A 23,663-nucleotide genomic window follows, 5' to 3' on the forward strand; every position below is an offset into this window, starting at 1 on the left:
ATTTTGTTGCTTTTAGACAGCTTTCCCCAACCTAGTGCCCTCCAGACATTCTGTTCCCTTCAGCTTCAGTCAGCATGGCCAATGGTCAGGAATGCTGGGCACTGTAGTCCAAAACATCTGGAGGGCACCAGGTTGGGAGGGCTGCTTTAGGAGCATAAAGCAGTCTTTCTGTTCCTAAAGTTATTTTATGTTAAACTTAGTTTGAACATAAAACTATCATATTTTAAAATGTTTAAAAGTAAACTCCATTAGTAAATTCGTAATTATTGTCCGAATAGATTAGAACTACATTAAATTACAGCTACAGCATCAGAAACACAGGACTCTATAGAACAAAGCCCAAGCTGTCAAGAATACACAATGGTGACTTAACTCACAAGTTGGGAAATGAGCATAAATGTCTGTCAGTAAAATATACTTTAGATCAATAATTTTAATAAGGAATGAAAGAAATAACTGCTAGGAATCTTACAGAGAGGATTAAAAAATATTTTTCCCTATGGCTGCGTTATTTCCAGACATTTTTCATCTCTTGTGTTTTTATATAAGTGTTCTTATTACATTGTTTTTAGAAATCATTTTGGGTGGAGTAAAGGCTGGGTGTTGTTGTTGTTGTTGTTGTTCAGTCGTTCAGTCGTGTCCGACTCTTCGTGACCCCATGGACCATAGCACGCCAGGCCTTCCTGTCCTGCGCTCTCTCCCGGAGCGTGCTCAAGTTCATATTCATTGCATCAGTGATGCTATCTAGCCATCTCATCCTCTGCCGTCCCCTTCTCCTTTTGCCTTCAGTCTTTCCCAGCATCAGGGTCTTTTCCAGGGAGTTTTCTCTTCGCATTAGGTGGCCAAAATATTGGAGCTTCAGCTTCATTATCTGTCCTTCCAATGAGCACTCAGGGTTGATTTCCTTTAGGATGGACTGATTTGACCTCCTTGCAGTCCAGGGGACTCGTAAGAGTCTTCTCCAGCACCACAGTTCGAAAGCATCAATTCTTCGGCGCTCAGCCTTCCTTATAGTCCAGCTCTCACAGCCATACATTACTACTGGGAAAACCATAGCTTTGATTAGACGGACCTTTGTCGGCAAGGTGATGTCTCTGCTTCTTACTATGCTGTCTAGGTTGGCCATAGCTTTCCTCCCAAGGAGCAAGCGTCTTTTAATTTCATGGCTACAGTCACCGTCTGCGGTGATCTTGGAGCCCAAGAAAGTAAAATCTGTCACTGCTTCCATTTCTTCCCCTTCTATATGCCAGGAAGTGATAGGGCCAGATGACATGATCTTAGTTTTTTTAATGTTGAGTTTCAAACCAGCTTTTGCACTCTCCTCTTTCACCCTCAACAAGAGGCTCTTGAGATCCTCTTCGCTTTCTGCCATTAGGGTGGTATCGTCTGCATATCGGAGGTTGTTGATAATTCTCCCGGCAATCTTAATTCCGACCTGTGATTCATCCAACCCGGCATTTCTCATGATGTACTCTGCATATAAGTTAAATAAGCAGGGTGACAATATGCAGCCTTGTCGTACTCCTTTCCCAATTTTGAACCACTCGGTTGTTCCATGTCTGGTTTTTACTGTTGCTTCTTGACCCTCGTACAGGTTTCTCAGGAGACGGGTAAGGTGGTCTGGTACTCCCATCACTTTCAGAATTTGCCACAGTTTGTTGTGATCCACACAATCAAAGGCTTTAGCGTAGTCAATGAAGCAGAAATAGACGTTTTTCTGGAATTCTCTTGCTTTCTCCATGATGCAGCGAATGTTGGCGATTTGATCTCTAGTTCCTCTGCCTCTTCGAAACCCAGCTTGTACTTCCGGTAGTTCTCGGTTCGCATACTGCTGAAGCCTAGCTTGTAGGATTTTGAGCATCACCTTGCTGGCATGTGAAATGAGCGCAATTGTGCGGTAGTTTGAACACTCTTTGGCGTTGCCCTTCTTTGGAATTGGAATGTAAACTGACCTTTTCCAGTCTTGTGGCCACTGTTGAGTGTTCCAGATTTGTTGGCATATTGAATGCAGCACTTTAACAGCATCATCTTTTAGGATTTTAAATAGCTCGGCTGAAATACCGTCATCTCCGCTAGCTTTGTTGTTACTAATGCTTCCTAAGGCCCACTTGACTTCACTCTCTAGGATGTCCGGCTCAAGTTCAGTGACCGCACTATCATGGCTATCAGGGACATTCAGATCTTTCCTGTATAGTTCTTCTGTGTATTCTTGCCACCTCTTCTTAATCTCATCTGCTTCTGTTAGGTCCCTGCCTTCTTTGTCCTTTATCATGCCCGTCTTTGCACAAAACGTTCCCTTGAGATCTCCAATTTTCTTGAAGAGATCTCTAGTCTTTCCCATTCTGTTGTTTTCCTCGATTTCTTTGCATTGTTCATTTAAGAAGGCCTTCTTGTCTCTCCTTGCTATTCTCTGGAACTCTGCATTCAGTTGGGTATATCTTCCCCTTTCTCCCTTGCTTTTCGCTTCCCTTCTTTCCTCAGCTACTTGTAAAGCCTCCTCAGACAGCCACTTGGCTTTCTTGCATTTCTTTTTCTTTGGGACGGATTTTGTTGCTGCCTCCTGAACAATGTTACGGACCTCCGTCCATAGTTCCTCAGGCACTCTGTCTGTCAGGTCTAATCCCTGAAATCTATTCCTCACCTCCACTGTATATTCAGAAGGGATATGACTGAGGTCATACCTGAATGGTTTAGTGGTTTTCCCGACGTTCTTCAATTTAAGCCGAAATTTTGCAAGAAGCAGCTCATGATCTGAGCCACAGTCAGCTCCAGGTCTTGTTTTTACTGACTGTATGGAGCTTCTCCATCTTTGGCTGCAAAGGACATAATCAATCTGATTTCTATATTGACCATCTGGTGACGTCCATGTGTAGAGTCGCCTCTTGTGCTGTTGGAAAAGAGTGTTTGCTATGATCAGCATGTTCTCTTGGCAAAACTCTATTAGCTTTTGTCCTGCTTCATTTTGTACACCAAGGCCATGCCTGCCTGTTATCCCGGTGATTTCTTGACTTCCTACTTTAGCATTCCAATCCCCTATGATGAAGAGGACATCTTTTTTTGGTGTTAGTTCTAGAAGGTGTTGTAGGTCTTCATAGAACCGATCAACCTCAGCTTCTTCGGCCTCAGTGGTTGGGGCATAGACTTGAATTACTGTGATGTTGAATGGTTTGCCTTGGATTCGTACTGAGATCATTCTATCATTTTTAAGATTGTACCCCAGTACTGCTTTTCCCACCCTTTTGTTGACTATGAGTGCTACTCCATTTCTTCTAAGGGATTCTTGCCCACAGTAGTAGATATGATGGTCACCTGAATTAAATTCGCCCATGCCTGTCCATTTTAGTTCGCTGATTCCCAAGATGTCGATGTTCAATCTTACCATCTCATGTTTGACCACCTCCAGCTTACCTTGATTCATTGATCTGACATTCCAGGTTCCTAAGCAATATTGTTCTTTACAGCATCGGATTTTCTTTTCACCGCCAGACACATCCACAGCTGAGTGTCCTTTCGGGTTTGGCCCAGCCGCTTCACTCTTTCTGGCGCTACTTGGAAATACCCTCTGCTCTTCCCCAGTAGCATATTGGACACCTTCCGACCTGAGGGGCTCATCTTCCGGCGTCATATCTTTTAGCCTTGTGATACGTTCCATGGGGTTTTCTTGGCAAGAATACTGGAGTGGGTTGCCATTTCCTTCTCCAGTGGACCACATTTTGTCAGAACCCTCTGCCATGACCTGTCCGTCTTGGGTGGCCCTGCACGGCATAGCTTATGGCTTCACTGAGTTACGCAAGCCCCTTCGCCACAACAAGGCAGTGATCCATGAAGGGATCTGGGTAACAGGCTGGGTAAAGGCTGGGTAACAATATATAAATACGTTGTCTTAAATTCTAAATGTTGTCTCTAGTCAGGGAACAACATCAGAGTGGTATTATAAGAGAGTTGGGTTCGGACTAGGCAGGCCTGGGCACAAATACCACTCAGGCCACAGAAGTCCCTGGGTTTCCTTGGCCAGACACATGTTCTTGAGCGTGACCTGCTTCACGGAGTTGTTTTGAGGATAAGTTGAAGTGGTGGTGGTAGCGCTGGGGAGAAACATATGCTGTCCTGGGCTCCAATGAGGGTGGCTGGAGCATGCAGGGGATCCTCTCCTTCATTCTCCTGCTGCTCTGCATTTTCAGCTAGACATGAGATTTTGGAACGGGAGGGGGAGGCTGCAGCTGCATGGCACATAGGAAGCCCCGTAAAGTGGTTTCTGCAGTCTCCTCCCCTCCCCTGTGATTGCCCACTTTTTGCCCTCTCTGCTCTGTTGCAGAGATGGGGAAGAACCGTGCCGGCTACAAGGGGGAGGGGGTGGGGAGTGTGGTTTCTGGGAACCGAGCTTGGAGCCCTGGCTCTGACCTCGTTACCCATAAACCGAAAAATGTTATGGCCATCTAAGTGTCTAGTGCCATGGGATTGCTCCCTTAGTGTAGTTTAGGTGTTATATTCAAACAAATGCAAAGCTTAAAAGCTTTTAAGTATTATTAATTGTATATGTTAGAATGTTGTATGTTTTATTTATTTCAATCAGGATTTCAGGGTACAATCTGATTGTACAATGGTACAATCAATTATTTATATTTTAGTACTGAACTTACTAATTTTAGTGAGCTTGAAGATCTGTGGACATAAATATGTATGCTTTGTAGAGAATAACCTGAGAAGGTTCACTTTCTAGCATTTGATTTAGATTTGGTGGGTATTGTATCCACTCCAGTTGCCCAATTTGAGTTGTATTCTATTTATTAATTTTGTTATGAATTAATTTTTTGAAACAATGCATTTTTAAAAAAGCCCACTGGTCGATGAGAAAAATCCAGGAAAATTTTAAAAAGAACGGTTTCTGCCATACATCTCTGTGAAACTGGGATTCCACCCTCCTCCCAATTTCCATCACTTTACACTTGCTTACATTGAACCTCTCTTGCCATTTTGTTGCCCCATTCACCCAGCTTGGAGAAGTCCTTCTGGAGCTTTTTACAGTGACTGCTTGGGTTCCACCATCCTGAATAAATTGTTGTCATCCACAAATGTGGCCTCCCTACTCATCCCAGCTACAGATAATCTGTGAGCGGGAGTCCCAGTGCTGATCGGAGGGGGGGCGGGCTCCACTGCAAAAACTGTCAATTTATTCCTACTTTGTTTCTTTAAACTGGACAAATTACAGATTGCTGTATTTGGCACTAGAAAAAATACAAAAGCTACAATAGCATAGTAACTATTAGGATCATCTAAAACATCATAGAGTGGTGAACAAACTTTTTATTCTTCACTCTGGATGTTAAGCAAATAATAAACAGTAGTTGGTGAAGATGAAAAATACCAGCTTGCAATTTGCCTTAAGGTGGAGTAAAGGAGGCATTTGTTCAGTTGTTCAGTCGTGTCCGACTCTTTGTGACCCCATGGACCATAGCACGCCAGGCCTTCCTGTCCTCTGCTCTCTCCCGGAGTGTGCTCAAGTTCCTATTCATTGCATCTAGCCATCTCATCCTCTGCCGTCCCCTTCTCCTTTTGCCTTCAGTCTTTCCCAGCATCAGGGTCTTTTCCAGTGACTTTTCTCTTCACATTTGGTGGCCAAAATATTTCAGCTTCAGTATCTGTCCTTCCAATGAGCAGTCAGGGTTGATTTCCTTTAGGATGGACTGATTTGACCTCCTTGCAGTCCAGGGCACTCGTAAGAGTCTCCTCCAGCACCACAGTTCGAAAGCATCAATTCTTCGGAGCTCAGCCTTCCTTATAGTCCAGCTCTCACAGCCATACGTTACTACTGGGAAAACCATAGCTTTGATTATGTGGACCTTTGTCAGCAAGGTGATGTCTCTGCTTCTTACTATGCTGTCTAGGTTTGCCATAGCTTTCCTCCCAAGGAGCAAGCGTCTTTTACTTTCATGGCTACAGTCACCGTCTGCGGTGATCTTGGAGCCCAAGAAAATAAAATCCGTCACTGCTTCCATGTCTTCCCCTTCTATATGCCAGGAAGTGATAGGGCCAGATGCCATGACCTTAGCTTTTTTAATGTTGAGTTTCAAACCAGCTTTTGCACTCTCCACTTTCACCCTCAACAAGAGGCTCTTGAGATCCTCTTCGCTTTCTGCCATTAGGCTGGTATCGTCTGCGTATCTGAGGTTGTTAATAATTCTCCCGGCAATCTTAATTCCGACCTGTGATTCATCCAACCCAGCGTTTCTCATGATGTACTCTGCATATAAGTTAAATAAGCAGGGCGACAATATGCAGCCTTGTCGTACTCCTTTCTCAATTTTGAACCAATCGGTTGTTCCATGTCCGGTTCTTACTTTTACTTCTTGACCCTCGTACAGGTTTCTCAGGAGACAGGTAAGGTGGCCTGGTACTCCCATCTCTTTCAGAATTTGCCACAGTTTGTTGTGATCCACACAATCAAAGGCTTTAGCGTAGTCAGTGAAGCAGAAACAGACGTTTTTCTGGAATTCTCTTGCTTTCTCCATGATCCAGCAAATGTTGGCGATTTGATCTCTAGTTCCTCTGCCTCTTCGGAACCCAGCTTGTACTTCCGGTAGTTCTGGGTTCACATACTGCTGAAGCCTAGCTTGTAGGATTTTGAGCATCACCTTGCTGGCATGTGAAATGAGCGCAATTGTATGGTAGTTTGAACACTCTTTGGCATTGCCCTTCTTTGGAATTGGAATGTAAACTGACCATTTCCAGTCTTGTGGCCACTGTTGAGTGTTCCAAATGTGTTGGCATATTGAGCATCATCTTTTAGGATTTTAAATAGCTCAGCTGGAAGACTGTCATCTCCGCTAGCTTTGTTGTTAGTAATGCTTCCTAAGGCCCACTTGACTTCACTCTCTAGGATGTCCGGCTCAAGTTTACTGACCGCACTCTCATGGCTATCAGGGACATTCAGATCTTTCCTGTATAGTTCTTCTGTGTATTCTTTCCACCTCTTCTTAATCTCATCTGCTTCTGTTAGGTCCCTCCCCTCTTTGTCCTTTATCATGCCCGTCTTTGCACTAAACGTTCCCTTGAGATCTCCCATTTTCTTGAAAAGATCGCTAGTCTTTCCCATTCTATTGTTTTCCTCAATTTCTTTGCATTGTTCATTGAAGAAGGCCTTCTTGTCTCTCCTTGCTATTCTCTGGAACTCTGCATTCAGTTGGATAGATCTTCCCCTTTCTCCCTTGCTTTTCACTTCCCTTCTTTTCTCAGCTACTTGTAAAGCCTCCTCAGATAGCCACTTTGCTTTCTTGCATTTCTTTTTCTTTGGGATGGCTTGAGTTGCTGCCTCCTGAACAATGTGACGGACCTCCGTCCATAGTTCCTCAGGCACTCTGTCTATCAGGTCTAATCCCTGAAATCTATTCCTCACCTCCACTGTATATTCATAAGGGATATGATTTAGGTCGTACCTGAATGGTTTAGTGGTTTTCCCTACATTCTTCAATTTAAGCCGAAATTTTGCAACAAGAAGCTCATGATCTGAGCCACAGTCAGCTCCAGGTCTTGTTTTGACTGACTGTATGGAGCTTCTCCATCTTTGGCTGCAAAGGACATAATCAATCTGATTTCGATATTGACCATCTGGTGATGGCCATGTGTAGAGTTGTCTCCTGTGCTTTTGGAAAAGAGTGTTTGCTATGATCAGCGTGTTCTCTTGACAAAACTCTATTAGCCTTTGTCCTGCTTCATTTTGTACACCAAGGCCATGCTTGCCTGTTATCCCGGTGATTTCTTGACTTCCCACTTTAGCATTCCAATCCCTTATGATGAAGAGGACATCTTTTTTTGGTGTTAGTTCTAGAAGGTGTTGTAGGTCTTCATAGAACCGATCAACCTCAGCTTCTTCGGCATCAGTGGTTGGGGCATAGACTTGAATTACTGTGATGTGGAATGGTTTGCCTTGGATTTGTACTGAGATCATTCTATCGTTTTTGAGATTGTACCCCAGTGCTGCTTTTCCCACCCTTTTATTGACTATGAGTGCCACTCCATTTCTTCTAAGGGATTCTTGCCCACAGTAGTAGATATAATGGTCACCTGAATTAAATTTGCCCATGCTTGTCCATTTTAGTGTGCTGATTCCCAAGATGTTGATGTTCGATCTTGCCATCTCATGTTTGACCACCTCCAGGTTACCTTGATTCATTGATCTGACATTCCAGGTTCCTAAACAATATTGTTCTTTACAGCATCGGATTTTCTTTTCACCACCAGACACATCCACAGCTGAGTGTCCTTTCGGGTTTGGCCCAGCCGCTTCACTCTTTCTGGCGCTACTTGGAAATGCCCTCTGCTCTTCCCCAGTAGTATATTGGACACCTTCCGACCTGAGGGGCTAATCTTCCGGTGTCATATCTTTTAGCCTTGTGATACATTCCATGGGGTTTTCTTCGCAAGAATACTGGAGTGGGTTGCCATTTCCTTCTCCAGTGGACCACATTTTGTCAGAACTCTCTGCCATGACCTGTCCGTCTTGGGTGGCCCTGCATGGCATAGCTTATGGCTTCACTGAGTTACGCAAGCCCCTTCACCACAACAAAGCAGTGATCCATGAAGGGGAAAGGAGGCATTAGGTAGCCTTAATTTCATTAGACCATATTAGGTGCAAAAGATTGCTCTCCCTTTGAAAATATAAACACCAGCCGTGATTTGAACCTCTGTAGCATTAATCTGTATCACCAGGCCATTTATAAGGCAGAGAGCAGGATGGAAGAAAAACATAGTCCTCCTCCCTTATGTTAGCCAAGACAGAGATCAATTTTAGTTGGTGCACCAGGCCAAATTTGCCCTTTGGGGGTGGGGTGAGGGATAGCTCTTAATTTTGGCTTCTCTCCTATTCATTTTTAGTTTCTCTGCAATTTCTATCTTGTGGTCCCTTTGGTGGGTGGTGTTGCAGGAGGACTCTGTCATCTTCTGGTCCTCTCTAGCTGATTTCCCACCTGATGTATTTAAGGAAAGTTTTTATGTTTGTTTAATGGCTCCTGCTTTGCTGTTTTATAAACTTACATTTCTTTGTGGTATTCATGTCTCTCTTTCCCCCGCCCCTTTGTGCAGGACTTCCACAGTTTAAAAAGGAAGTCTTGCCTCTTGTATGCTCCTTAACTCTTTTCTTTTCTGTCACTTTACCCATATGTCATGCATTTGCAGCTGATTTTTATATGGTTTGGAGGTATGACTCTAATCATAGAATCATAGAATAGTAGGGTTGGAAGGGGCCTGTAAGACCATCGAGTCCAACCCCTGCTCAATGCAGGAATCCAAGTCAGATGTGTCCTCTGTGTGAGTGCCCTCCCTGTCAACTGTTCTGAGTATTTATCCTCTTCTAATTTAACTGGCCTGCTTCCTAGAGGTAGAGCAATCTGAGCCAAACTACTGGATTAGTCATTCAATTCATGGCAAAGGACAGTTGACCTGCAAGTTGTCTGCTTTACATCCTCGTGGCACACTTGACTACCTCATGTGTGGTGATAGCCTGTCAACGCTTGAATATGATGTGAGAGGAAAGCTGGCAGCTGGGTTTTGATTCTTCCCATTTTCTGTCACTGAACTTGAGCCACCAGCCTGAGCCATATCTGAGCCATGCATTTTCTGGCCTTGCAGTGTTCCACTTGCCTTCCCATCTGCTCTAGCTGGAGACCATGGCTCACTGCCTTGGACACTGTCCTGCGTAGCTAGCACTCCATGGTTTAGTTAACTGCTGAGGATGCTGAAAAGTTCTTGTGCCCTTTAATACTGAACGCAAGTGGCGAATGCTGACTGGATTGGAGCCAAAATGGAGCTGCTGAGAAAGAAGAGGGAGGCACTGGGGAAACCCTGAAGGTTGCCGAAGTGTTCCTTTTTTTTTTTTAAGGAACCCAAGTCTCTGCACCACCTCACCCCCCGCCCCAGCTCAATGCAGACTGCACTTTCTCAGTAGTCGCAGGATGCTGAGTGTCTATTGGAAAAGAAACATAAAATGGGGCTGGAGTGCAGAGGAATGCCCTGCTGGGAAGGAATGGCTGGCTGGTGCCTGAACAGAAGCACTCCTGTGAAGCGGGAGGATACATGGCAACATTTTATTGTAGCTCCCAGTTTTTAATATTCTAAAATTAGGTGTGGAGCAGTCAGGGTAGCCCTGATTCGAGCACTTGACAGCCAGGCTATGAGAAATGCTGTGATACGCCATTCATGTGTATGCTGCACATACTTGATCAGTGGACTGCAGCAGGCGCCTGCAATGTGGCATACATGCAGATGGCCTCAAGGTGCTTCCAGCTGTGACGTTCTTGTGAAACAGGCTCTGTGGTCCAGCATATTTCCATCTTGTGCAAGGGGAAAGTGACAGACTGATTGAAAGCTGCATTACCACGTGCATTTCCTCTTCCCTTCAGTATGATGCTGTTCCAATCCAGTCCAGTGTGGTTTTATGTTCCTGCCCATCTCCATCCATGGTGAGGAACCAGGCGGATTCCAGTCCTTCACCTGTTGCTGCCACGTGTGGCGGCAGGCAGGGACTGAACATGGAGACCACCACAGCTGAGTCAAGGGCAAATGCAAACTCTTTGCAGCAACCTTCGCAGCCTCGAAAGAAACGCCCAGACGACTTTAAGTTTGGGAAGATTCTGGGTGAAGGATCTTTCTCAACTGTGAGTATCCACAGCAACTGCCTGGTTTTGAGAGTGTTGCAAGCCAGGCAAGTGGCCAGTGTGTGTGTGAGCAATGCTAATACACTGTCCCCTCCTCTCCCCCCACCCTGCTGAGCTTGCTTTAATGAAAGGACTTTGCCTACCAGCTTGCTCTCTCATTCTCAGAGGCGAAGGTCCCTCCTGGTTCCGTTCAGGAGCCCAGATAAATTATTTTCTCCTCTACTGATTGATGTGGTGCTTTTCATCTTATTTTGGCCTCTGCAGTCTTGTATTAGGTTTTTATTATGAAAAGGTGCCACCTCCCCTCTGTTCTCATTGAACCTGTTTTTCAGCACACATTCTTTTGGCAGGTTTTCTTTTCACAGCGATGCCCCGTTGCTTCTGATAGCTGTTTCCCCGCAGGCCCCCACCACATAACGCATCTGAGGTACCTTTAGGTCCCCTTCTGTACTTTGTCCTTGGGGAATACTGTGAATGTGTGGGGTCGGCTTGCCTGCTGGGGCTGAGCAGGATGATGTGGTGGGAGCAATGGTTTCTTCAGGGCTGAGGCTGCAGCTGGCTGAACTGCCCGCCTCCCTCTGCATCCTTGTGTTGCTTTTGTGCCTTCCCATGCTAGAGTTGGCAGTCCTCGTTAGGCAGCCATGGCAAGTCTCCCATCAGTCTGGTTCCCTTGTCAGCTCTCCTGGCCCTGGACTAATATAGGCATGTGGAGGCTTATACGTGTGCTTTCTTCAGGGGTTGAGAGGATATTTACCTTCTCAGTGGGATAAAGCCCCTTCTTGGAGCTTAGTGGCTGTCATGCTCAAAATGTGACCTTCCCCTTAAACAGGTCGTCTTGGCCAGAGAATTGACTTCCTCCAGAGAATATGCCAGTGAGTAACACTTTCTTTGTTAGGGTGTGGATTTTAGATAGATCTCCTGCCAAAGGAAGTGTAGGGTTAGAACTGCTACTCTGCTGGGAACCTGCTGCACATGGCTGATCCCTAGGCAGCTTCTTAGCCAAGCAGGTGGGTTTGCAACTTTTTTGTTTAGGTTCCGAGTGTATTGTAACTTATTTGTCCTTTTAAAAGTTAAAATTCTGGAGAAGCGTCACATCATAAAGGAGAACAAGGTGCCCTATGTGACCAGAGAGAGAGACGTCATGTCCCGTCTGCATCACCCTTTCTTTGTCGAACTCTACTTCGCGTTTCAGGATGATGAAAAGCTCTGTATCCTTTAGAGTAAAAATGATTCATTGTAACACTTCCTGGAATAAGAAATGCTGGCAAAAATGGAGCTGTGTGTTTCTTTAATGTGCTAACAATTATATTTTCATAATTGTTGAATTTGTTGTACCAGAATTCTTAACTAGGGCATGAGTTTGCAAAATGCTAGTAAATGCTGTTGGGGGTCTAAGCTAAACATCCATGGCTAGATGCAGAGTGCTGTTGCATTTCAACAGCATAGCCATTCCTTTAGCATTGCTCCAAATGTGTATTTGTGCTACACTGTCTAGAAATAATTCTTAACTTCAGCATACAGATTTTGGCCTTAGCTATGCCAAAAACGGAGAGCTTCTAAAATACATCCGCAAAATTGGCTCATTTGATGAGACATGCACGAGGTTTTATACCGCTGAAATTGTAGCTGCATTAGAGTACTTGCATGGAAAGGGAATTATTCACAGGTAACGTAATGAAGTAGAATTACTTTATTTCTGTCAGTCACTATTTGTTGGTTCCCTAATGTCTTTCTTCAGGTTACTCAAAGCTCAAAAGGTTTCCCAGAAAGCAATACCTTGGGAAAGATCACTAGAAGCCTTTATATGCAGTTGTTGAGATTTTCATTATGGTGAGCTCTGTGAGACTTGCTAACTTCCTTCTCTGAGGCACTGATGCTCCTAGCTCTGTTCTTCACTAGAACTTGTGATACGTTAGTTTTGCAATCAGCACTTTTGAGGTGGGTTTTCTTAAAGTGGAAGCCCAACTTCTCGGTCATCTTTGAAACCACTGTAAATATGCACTGGCTTCTTTGCCTCCATCTGTTCGTCACACTTATCCCGAACGTTGGCTACACAAGTTCCATTTGGCACAAGAGCATTGGCAGCCTTGGAATACAAATGCAGCTAGCAGAGAGGAGCAAAAATAGTGGGGCTGGCTTCGCCACCTCTGCTCTTGCATTTTGCAGGAGGGAGAATCCCACCTTGCTGGGGTGCCAGCTGAGTGTGTTTAGTTCCTCTTCCCCCTCCTATGTCTTCCCACAGCAAAAGACAGAACAGGAAAAATCCCCCGCAAGATCCAGCTTTCATTCTTTTCCCTACCTGTATATGTTGTTGGTGTTCTGGAGTGCATGACTGACAGCTGGAAAAGCTGAGTTTGTATAGTATTGTTCATCCTTGAAGCCACAGAGACTCCTTTGGTACTCTGGCCTGAACTATAGTAGATTATCATTTGAGATTGTGTGTTTAAACAGGGACAGACAATCTTCACAATTTGATTAAATCAAGAGGGCTTCAGCACTTCATTCTAGCAAAAGAGTGTTCCCACATTTCATGTTAATTGTTTTCTCTCTTAGTCCATTCCCTGTGAAGCCCCTCTTTCTCTATGCGCCCCACTACAGGTCCCTCTCAGCCTCCACTGTTAACTCGCCCTTCTCTCTTTACCCCACAGGATGCTCTCTACCTTTTTCTCACGTTACCCCCATTTTTTCTCCCTCTTCCATAGAGTACTCTCTGCTGTTACCTCCTTTCATTTTTTTCCTCCTCCTCTGTTTTCCTTTTCTTCAGTTGTCTTTTGCTCTATTCCTGTTGTGTGTCCTCCCAATGCATCTCCTGGTCTCATGGAGTTTGATAGACATAGCAGCAGAGAAGGCTTTCACTCTCCCAGCAGTTCCCATTTCAAGGGAGTCTCAGACGTGCAGTGTGGCTGGAATACTGGCACCAGCTCCACTCTGTGCCTCTGCATCCAAGGAGAGATGGAGCACTGCGGATGGAGCAACGCAGCCATTTTCCCATTTCCACTCCTGATGTGAGGCTGGGTGTGTGGGGCATGCTCAGCAAGACTCCTTCCCACACCACTCGAATCGCATGAGAAGCACCAGGCCGATTGGGAGGAGCCAAGGCTGCAGCTTTTCCTCCCCTTCAGTGTTGCTCCAGTTTCTGGAAAGGGCAAGGCTAGTGGCTCCCCCATGGCCAGCATGACACGAGAGAGAGGGGAAGGGCTCAGAGGTAGGAGAACTGACAGAAATGTACTTCAGACTTGCCGGAAGAGGCAGAGGCAGTAGTTATCAAAGTGTATGGGAATTATTATAAAAACATATTAAACAGATGTTATCTCATCACTAATGAGATTCCTTCCTTTTCTCTTTTCACAGATTCTAATTCTGTTCACTCACCCTCACTCAATCTAACTCTCTCAACATGCTCTAGCTGAATCTCATTCACTCTCCCTGAAGTTAATGCATTTTTAATTGCATAGAATGTTGCTGTCACTCTAATGCAGGCCCTCCACCAGCTTTCCAAAGGCAAGGGCATTACACGGACAATTTTAAGTTTCTCAGTGGGGCACAAAATGGCAGGGGGGGGGCGCGCGTGCAGCTGTTATGTTGTGCAGGCCTGGTCTATATCAAGTGTACCTTTTACAGGGACCTTAAGCCAGAGAACATCTTGCTAAATGAAGATATGCACATTCAGATTACAGACTTTGGGACAGCAAAAATATTGTCTGCAGATACTAAACAAGGTGTGTGCAATTTCATATCTTATCCTGTGAATGGCTAGCTTTGTGCAGTGTCATGTTACTTAAAGCTGGTTACAGTATCAGATAAGTCTCAATTGGTTTTGCAAACTGTCTTCTAAATTCTTACTGAGTAAAGGTAAAACTGTTATACTCAACCCAGTAGCATGGAAGACTTATCTAAGCTGTGGGGTTTCCTAAATTGGGGCAGCTCAGATATGCCCAGAGTGAGGCCTGTGGGGGGTATAATGGCTTGAAATAGGAGTTGTACTTTGGGTTGGAGGAGGGGTGCTTGCAAAACAGTAGTCACTGTGATATCTGATATCTACAAAAATGGCTAATAAAAGCTGTTGGAATTTGAATTGTACAACAAGAAGCAGTGTACTGTTTTCAAACAAACACGCAAGTCTGAATGAGGGCCTTGAAACCATATTTTTTTAATGACCCAAAGGCTTAGTTACCTCTTAGTTTCTTTCTTTCAGCACGGGCAAACTCCTTTGTTGGAACAGCACAGTATGTATCTCCAGAGCTGTTAACAGAGAAGTCTGCCTGCAAAAGGTGAGATGCGTATGTTGCCTTGCAGAGGCTTATATGCGAGTTACACAGCTCATTAAGGCAAATGGATAGGAGCTCTTAAGCTAATAGGACATCTGTAAAGAGCTTTCATTCTCAAAGCTCTTTACAGTATCTCTTGCATGATCTCCACTGAAATGTTTTACCCATTGTTTGACCCACATGTGAAAACAGCACTTGGGATTTGTTTTCTCCTTTAGCTTATCTGAAATATTGAGAGCTTATTAGCAGTTGGGCTTTACTTGTTAAATATAACATACCAACAATACCTAAGTTGTGCTCAGGCAAGAGACTATAAGCGTTGGCACATATAATTTTCCTGAAGGTCGGTACTCTTATTTTTAATCCTTTTAATTTAATGTTATTTGCTGCCTTTATGGGTAAAATGTTCTCCAAGTGGCTTCTAATAATCAATAAAACATCGATAATGTAAAAGTTCAAAACACAAAGTAAATGACCAGCAGATAAAAATAAAATACAAATATTAAAATCCAGTGTTACAGCTAAATACTTGTTTTACTCTCTTATTAATTTAGTTGGCCTGTACTCTAAAGAGAATTGGAAAGCTTACTGCAACCCACTAATATCCTTTTAAAAATGGCACAGACTTCAATTGCACAGCTGCTCTATTCTTTAAATAATGAGTCTCTTGGGGTCTTCTGGCTTCATTGGGGTCTTACTGAAGCCTGTTTTGTGCTGTTTCCGTTCTTCCTTTGGAAGCCTTGTAAGATGAGGAAAGAGGTAAATCTGGTTCAGGAAGTGCACACAGCAGCAGCTTCTCTATCAGGTCCTCAGGAGGCCATAGTTGTCCATTGCCTTTCTTGAGGTTGCTTTGCCAGGCATGCCAATTGCATTAGTCTGACACTCCTTTGAGGGTTTGCAGCTCTGCTGAAATGGAACATTCTCTGCGTGTGGGTTTTGTTGCTGGTGCCTGAACTAGCTGAGGTTGAAGTCAGATATGCCAACAAGGGACTTATACCATGCTAACTCTTGTGTTTTGTTTCCTCCTTTTACCTGCTTGATGATGAAGTTCTGATCTGTGGGCTCTTGGCTGCATCATATACCAGCTTGTAGCAGGATTACCACCGTTCAGAGCTGGGTAAGACTTGGAGTACACTAAGTTCTCAGTTTCTAGATATCTACCATGGTGAACAGTTAATAGGTCAGTTGACTGAAGAATGTGCTTAGCAATGTACAGTTTCTGCCCCACTGGCAGCCTCCTTGCATGATGTAAAGTGGGCCGGAGGAACCGTTTGTTTCAAGGTCATTGAAACATAAAGTTCATGGCTTTCAATGTCTTTATAGTAATGCTCAGAATATGGGAAATAGGATGAGTTTGAACTCTTGATTCAAGTAAGTAAATATGACTTAATAGGTATAACTGAGGCTTGGTGGGATGATTCCCATGAGTGGTACATAGCAGTGGAGGAATATAACTTGTTCAAAAAGAACAGAAGCCACAGAAATGGGGGAGGAGTGCAATGGTGTGCTAGAAATGTACACACATGCACAGGCATTCAAAAGAATGAACATGGTGGCCCTGTTGAAAGCGCCTGGGTTAAAATAAATGGAGGAAGAAATAAAAATGATGCTGTGGTTGAAGCCTGCTATCGACACCCAACCAAAGAGTAGATGTGGATGATACTTTCCAAAAGCAAATTGCAGATACGTCAGGGAAGCATGAAGTAGTAGTAATGGGGAACTTTAATTACCCTGATATATGTTGGGGGGCAAACTCTGCCAAGCATGGTCTCTCCAGGAAATTCCTATCTTGCCTTCTAGACAACTTTCTCCTTCAGAGGGTAGAGGAAGGAATGAGTGGATCGACCATCATTGACTTAATATTGACCTATAGGGATGAGTTAGTTAATGAGGTGAACATCACAATAACTTTTGGGGAAAGTGACCACATAATCCTTCAGTTCTTGATTTTAAGGAAAACTAAAGCCGAGTGTAGCCAAACGTCTACCATGGATGTCAGGAAAGCGGATTTTAATAAACTTAGAACAATGATAAATAGGATTCCATGGCAGGAAAATCTAATGGGGAGAGGAGTGCAAGGGTCTTCAACAAAAGCGGACCAAATGTCCAAATAAGTACCCGTTTGAATATTGAAAACATTGTAAGTCCTCAATCCATTGCAGAATAGGTGGGGAGTGTTAATCCTTCCAATGTTGAAATATCAGTCTTTTAGCTGTCAAAGGGGTGCTGAAAATCCATTTATGCTGACCATTTGTTAGTTTCCAGGAGGCAGATAAATAATTTAAAAGAGCATGTACATCAGTGAATTACTGTTCCTGTACAACATTTATCTGTGTAATAACTCCCCCCGCCCCAAGAAACAACTACAGGTCATTGCCAAAAATGCATTTAAAAGTAGCTGTATTCCACTGCTAGCAATTATCCAAATTAGGCAATCTCTTATTAAAGAGATGTTGCACTGTCCAATAGACAAAAGTTCTTCTTCATGGTCTCTGCGCATCACACAAATGGGCTCTGCGCCTGCGCTGAGCCTCATTTGGAAACCTTCTATAGCTGAGGAACGTTTTTGGGAGGAACTTTCCCCCGCTATGCATGTCCCTGCGGGTTCCTGCCTTTTCCCTCAGTTCTCTTTCGACCGGATAGTCTTGTTTGGAGCTTCCTCTGAGTAGAAAAGAGAATTGCAGTGTCTTTTTGCTGTTGCTGAGGACTTGTTTGTTTTATTCTTGTTGTCTTCCCCTGTCTTGTCGTCTTCCGGAAAAAAATCCTCCGTTGTTTGTCTGTCCTATGGCTTACCGCAGCTGCGGTGTTGCTTATGGCTGCAAAGGCACCTTTAAGGGCCATTTACCCGACGCCTGTTCCTTGTGCCAATCGTTTACTAAACAGGCACAGAAAAACAGACTGGATAGGCTTAAGGCAGAGCTGTGGAGAGGGGTGTTACTGGCTACGGATCCAAACACACTGTGGGATCTTCTATAGTGGACAAAGCAGGGGCGACTATGTCTTCGTCCAAGTCGATGTTCCCTCGCCTGATGACTTCTGTCAAATGGGCTGATCTCTCAGTCATGAGAAATCTCTCAGTCATGAGAAAAATCTCTAAAAAGGCAAAGATTCCAAAGTTAGGATTGAATGTCCTTAAAAAGCAGAAGAAAAAGAAGGTGGCTGAAAAAGCTTCTAAACCGAAGCTTCCAGCACCTCCTTCCCTGCTGGATTCACCAATTTGTGTAGTGTCGCCAGTACGGACTGCTCCCATCACCGAGCCAGTGTCTATGGTGTCTGAAGGTAAAATCTTGGAACTTTCCCCTCCACCACCAGTCCCTCAGGACTGAGAGTTTTCTCCATCCAGGGATCATCAGTCACCTATAAGGCAGGAAGCCTCAGGTCACTGTCTCCCATCTCCTCAGGACTGAGGACAGCATTTTCAGTCTGGGCTACTTTGTTCCCCCTATGGTGACCACCATTTCAAATCCCACTGTAGGGAGAGGTCTAGAACTCCCCAGGGTGACTGGGAGAGGAGTTCAGAATGGTCTTGCCCTCCATAGAGGCTTTACCATTTTGAGATACTCATCCGTCCCACCATCCATTCCATCTCTGGATGACATAGCGGGGTCCCAGGAGGGAGCGTCTCCTTCGGAGGACACATTCTTCGGAGGACACATAGAGCCCAATAATAGTCTTCAGACACATGTAGGAAGAAAGCCAGACTATGAAGCACATGGTCTTCGATGTCTATGTACTAATGCCCAGAGTATGGGAAACAAACAGAACGAACTTGAACTCTTAATACAGGAGGGAAATTACAACTTGATAGGTATAACTGAGACTTGGTGGGATGACTCTCATGACTGGAATACAGCAATTGAAGGACATTACTTGTTCAAAAAGAACAGGAGGAACAGAAAGGGAGGTGGGGTTGCACTGTATGTGAAAAATACATATCTCTGCACAGAAATACAGGAGGATGAGCTTGGTGGCCCAGTTGAGAGCATCTGGATCAAAATAAATGGAGCAAAGAATAAAAGGAACCTGGTGGTCAGAGTCTACTGCTGGCCACCCAACCAAGGAGAAGACGAGGATGAAACTTTTGAAAAGCAAATAGCCAATGTTTTAAGGAAGCATGATGTAGTAGTAATGGGGGACTTCAATTTCCCCGATATTTGTTGGGAGACCAATTCTGCAAAACATGGCCCCTCCAGGAAATTCCTGACTTGTGTGGTGGATAACTTCCTCCTACAGAAAGAAGAGGAAGGAACTAGAGGATTGGCTATCCTTGACTTGATCCTAACCAACAGAGATGACTTAGTGGATAAAATAGCAGTTACAGGAACTCTGGGGGAAAGCGACCATGTTGTACTTGAGTTCTTGGTTCTAAGGGAAGCAAAAGCCGAGGGTAGTCAAACGCGTACCCTGGATTTCAGGAAAGCAGATTTTAATAAACTCAGAACAATGATAAGCAAGGTCCCATGGCTAGCGATGCTAACGAGAAAAGTGGGGTTTTCTCGCCAAGATGGATGGGGGCTTTTAAAAAAGGAAATTCTCAAGGCACAATTACAAACAATTCCAACAAGAAGAAAAGGTGGAAGACAACAGAAGAAGCCAATGTGGCTTCACAAAAAGCTTAGGGATGACCTGAAAACAAAAGGAGGATAATGTAAGCCGCCTTGAGTTCCTTGCGAGAGGGAGAAAGGCGGGGTATAAATGCAATCAATCAATCAATCAATCAATCAATCAATAAATAAATGGGCACATATAGGAAGTGGAGAGAAGGCCAAGCAATAAAGGAAGAGTACAGGCAGGTAGCACAGAATTGCAGGGATGGCGTCAGGAAGGCGAAAGCTGAAAAATTAGCTGAGGTTAGCGAGGGATGCTAACAGCAACAAAAAGGTTTTCTTCAGCTACGTGCATAGTAAAAGGCAGAGGAAAGAAATGGTGGTTCAGCTATTAAATAAGGATGGCAAAACGATAACAGATGACAAAGAAAAGGCAGAGGTGCTCAATTCCTACTTTAGCTCAGTCTTCTCCCAAAGGAGGGTCTATGACCTCCCTGGCAAAGGCGAAATACAGGCTGAAGGGGCAGGATTGCAGCTTGAGATCCACAGGCATATGGTCAAGGAACACCTACTTACTTTGAATGAGTTCAAATCTCCAGGGCCAGATGAACTGCATCCCAGAGTAAGAAAGGAACTGGCAGAAGAACTCTCAGAACCGCTGTCTATTCTCTTTGAGAAATCATGGAGGACGGGGGAAGTGCCAGATGACTGGAGGAGGGCTACTGTTGCCCCTGTCTTCAAAAAGGGTAAAAAGGAGGAACCTGGGAACTACAGACCAGTCAGTCTGACATCAATCCCTGGTGAAATTCTGGAGCAGATGATAAAGCAATCCATCTGGAAGCACCTTGGAAACAATGCCTTGATTACTCGAAGCCAACATGGATTTGTCAAGAACAAGTCCTGCCAGACTAATCTGATCTCATTTTTTTGATCAAGTAATCTCCCTTGTGGACCGTGGGAATGCTGTAGACATCATATACCTCGACTTCAGCAAAGCTTTCGACAAAGTGGCCCATGATCTCCTGATGAGCAAACTAGCTCAAAGTGGGCTAGATGAAACAACGATCTGGTGGATCCACAGTTGGCTACAGAATCAGACTCAAAGAGTGCTTTTCAATGGGACCTTCTCCAACTGGGTAGAGGTAACGAGTGGGGTACCGCAGCGCTCAGTCCTGGGGCCAGTGCTCTTCAACATGTTTATGAATGACTTGGAGGAGGAGGTGCAGGGAATGCTGATCAAATTTGCAGATGACACCAAATTGGGTGGGATAGCTAATACTTTGGAAGACAGAAACAAAATTCAAAGTGATCTGGATAGACTGGAGCGCTGGGCAGAAAACAACAGACTGACATTTAATAGGGATCAATGCCAAGTTCTGCCCCTAGGAAAAAGAAATCAAATGCACAGTTACAAGGTAGGGGATACGTGGCTCAACAACACTACAAGCGAGAAGGATCTTCGAATTGTTGTCGTTCACAAGCTGAATATGAGCCAACAGTGTGATGTGGCTGCAAAAAGGCCAGTGCTCTTTTGGGCTGCCTTAATAGAAGCATAGCTTCCAAATCCCGGGAAGTACTAGTTCCCCTCTACTCAGCACTGGTTAGGCCTCATCTGGAGTACTGTGTCCAGTTCTGGGCACCACACTTTAAGAATGATGCAGACAAACTGGAGAGGGTTCAGAGGAGGGCAACCAAGATGATCAGGGGACTGGAAACAAAGCACTATGAAGAGAGACTGAAAGAACTGGCATGTTGAGCCTTGAGAAGAGAAGACTGAGGGGAGATTGAGTAGGGGTTTGGACTCGATGGCCTTGTAGGCCCCTTCCAACCCTATTATTCTATGATTCAACTTTGCAGAGCAAATCAGCAGGATGGCCCATTCTTTGGGCATTGAAGTACAGCAACCGGAGGAGCATACTGAGTTGTCGAAACTGATAGTGGTTCCCTTCCTCCAACCCTCCTTCAGACTGTTCAGTAGTCCTGGAAGGCTCCATCTTCCATGACTCTGGCATCTAAATGCCTTGAGTCCCTTTATCGAGTCCAGGAAAAGGGCGCAGAGTTTTTGTATTTACACCCACACCCCAACTTGATTATCGTGGAGTCAGCACAGGGGTGGTTGCAAAAGCTTCACGTGTCACCTGTTGACAAGGAGGGGAGAAGGTTGGATCTCTTGGGTCGGAGAATGTATTCCTTGGCCTCCCTCGGACTCTGTGGCCAATTATGGGTCCATGATGGCCAGATACCAGTTATTCCTTTGGGAAAAGATGGATTCCTTTTGTGCCTATCTCCCAGAGGATCAAAAGGATCTCGCCAGGGTCTTGCACGCTCTCAGACCATCGAGGCAACAGATTAATAGCTCTCGTCATGAGGCAGACTGTAGCGCCAAGTCAGTGGTTGGCGCCATTGCTCTCAAGAGGCATGCCTGGCTGAGATCTGCGGGTTTGACTCTGGAACCTCGGCCCCAAATAGAAGACTTGCCTTTTGACGGTGAAGGACCCTTTAATGCCAGGACGGATGAGCAAATCGATTCTGTCCAGAAAGCAAAGATGACTGCCTGTAAAATGGGCTTGGGCCCTCACCCCACGCAGCACCAGTACAAGGGCTGCAAGTGATTTCGACCTGAGCCATATACAACCAAACAACAGTTTGACCGGTACCAGTGCTACCAGCCAGCACAACACCAGAAAAAGCAGCCCCCCCCCCCCCAAGTTCCGTCAAAGTCGTGGCAGGTCTGACACATCCTCAAAGTGTCAACTTTGACTTCCCACAGGTGTTGACTTTGACTTTCCGCCATCTGTTGCCTCCTCCCTCCCCAGTCAACTTGTTTTCGGCTCCATCCTGACATGTTTCCTGCTGACTTGGAAGGCAATAACATTGGACACCTGGATATTAGATATAATCGGTCAGGGTTACGTGATAGAATTTCACACTCTTCTCCCCCCCCCCGACTATCTGTGTTACTCCATCTTCGCAAGACCTCCTTCTGATGGCGTCCACCGAAAAGGAGCTATCCAAAGAGTCCTTCCGTTCCAGCTGGAGGACAACTTCTTTTCTCAGCATTTCACTGTACCGAAATGGGACGGAGGCTTCCGCCCCTTCATGGACTTAAGGGAGCTGAACAGGTTTATCAACCCCAGAAGGTTCAGAGTGATCATGTTGGCTATGATTCTCCCTCTTCTTTGAAAGAATGTTTGGTTTGCCACCATATACCTGAAGGATGCGTTCTTTCATATAGCAACTGAGAAGGTCCACCAACGGTACCTACGCTTCATCAGCAGTACCGACATGTTCCAGTTTCGTTTTTTGCTCTTTGGTCTGGTGACCGCCCTGAGAGTTTTCACGAAGTGCATGGCGGTTGTGTGCGTGTGCCTGAGACTTCAGGGAATCAAGGGCTGTCCTTACCTGGACGATTGGCTGCTCGTCTCGGACTTCGAAGAGGATCTTTACCACTCCAGCAGGATTGTTCTGAACCTTCTGGGTGCATTGGGCTTGTATGTCAATAAGGAGAAATCAACTCTGAAGCCTACGCAAAGTTTTCAGTTTATAGGAGCGCTGCTAGATTCGATGGTTGCATGTGCTTACCTCCCTTGAAACCAGCAGGATCAGCTGATTGCTCTTGCAGAGACCATCTTCTTTCACCTACAGGTCACCGCTTGCACCATCCAAGTCTTGTTGGGACACTTGGCAGCTGTGGTCATAGTTGTTCGATGGGTGAGACTTCAGATGAGACGATTGCAGAACTGGTTTCTCCGAAACTTCGATTCCACCTCAGATGCTTGGCATTTCTGTCTCACAATCCCAGATGAAGAGTTGACATCCCTTCTCTGGTGGATGCAGCCATGCAACTTGGACCAAGGACTCCCTTTCGTCCAGCTATCTCCTACACGAATCCTGATGACAGGATGGAGAGCCCACTGTGGCCCATTGCGGACGCAGGGCGTTTGGTCTGTGATAGAAAAGGTGTGCCACATAAACTTCCTAAAGTTTCTTGCGGCTTGGAAGGCAATGCAAGCTTTCGAGCCTTATCTTCGAGGACGATACATGCAAATTCTGACCGACAATACGACGGTCTTACGGCACATTCGGAAGCAAGGCGGTACGCATTCTTCCAGGCTTGTCAACCTCACCCTGGACATTTTCTAGTGGGCAGTTCAGCGGGACATCGTCTTGAGTGTTCTTCACATTGCTGGATGAGACAA

The 23,663-nt window shown here is 45.0% G+C and overlaps 1 protein-coding gene across 1 annotated transcript in view; it reads left to right on the forward strand.

The window, feature by feature from the left end:
- PDPK1 (3-phosphoinositide dependent protein kinase 1) overlaps positions 1-23,663 on the forward strand; it is a 72,625-nt gene that overhangs the window by 15,141 nt on the left and 33,821 nt on the right. The window contains exons 2-8 of the mRNA XM_084819157.1: positions 10,395-10,649; positions 11,479-11,521; positions 11,720-11,857; positions 12,171-12,315; positions 14,271-14,368; positions 14,845-14,920; positions 15,966-16,034. Of these exons, the coding sequence (XP_084675283.1) occupies positions 10,395-10,649; positions 11,479-11,521; positions 11,720-11,857; positions 12,171-12,315; positions 14,271-14,368; positions 14,845-14,920; positions 15,966-16,034 (824 nt within the window). The remainder of the gene's footprint in view (positions 1-10,394; positions 10,650-11,478; positions 11,522-11,719; positions 11,858-12,170; positions 12,316-14,270; positions 14,369-14,844; positions 14,921-15,965; positions 16,035-23,663) is intronic.

Source organism: Heloderma suspectum, chromosome 12 (assembly GCF_057233095.1).
Source record: "Heloderma suspectum isolate Gila_16-S chromosome 12, 16-S_ref, whole genome shotgun sequence".
NCBI lineage: Eukaryota > Metazoa > Chordata > Lepidosauria > Squamata > Helodermatidae > Heloderma > Heloderma suspectum.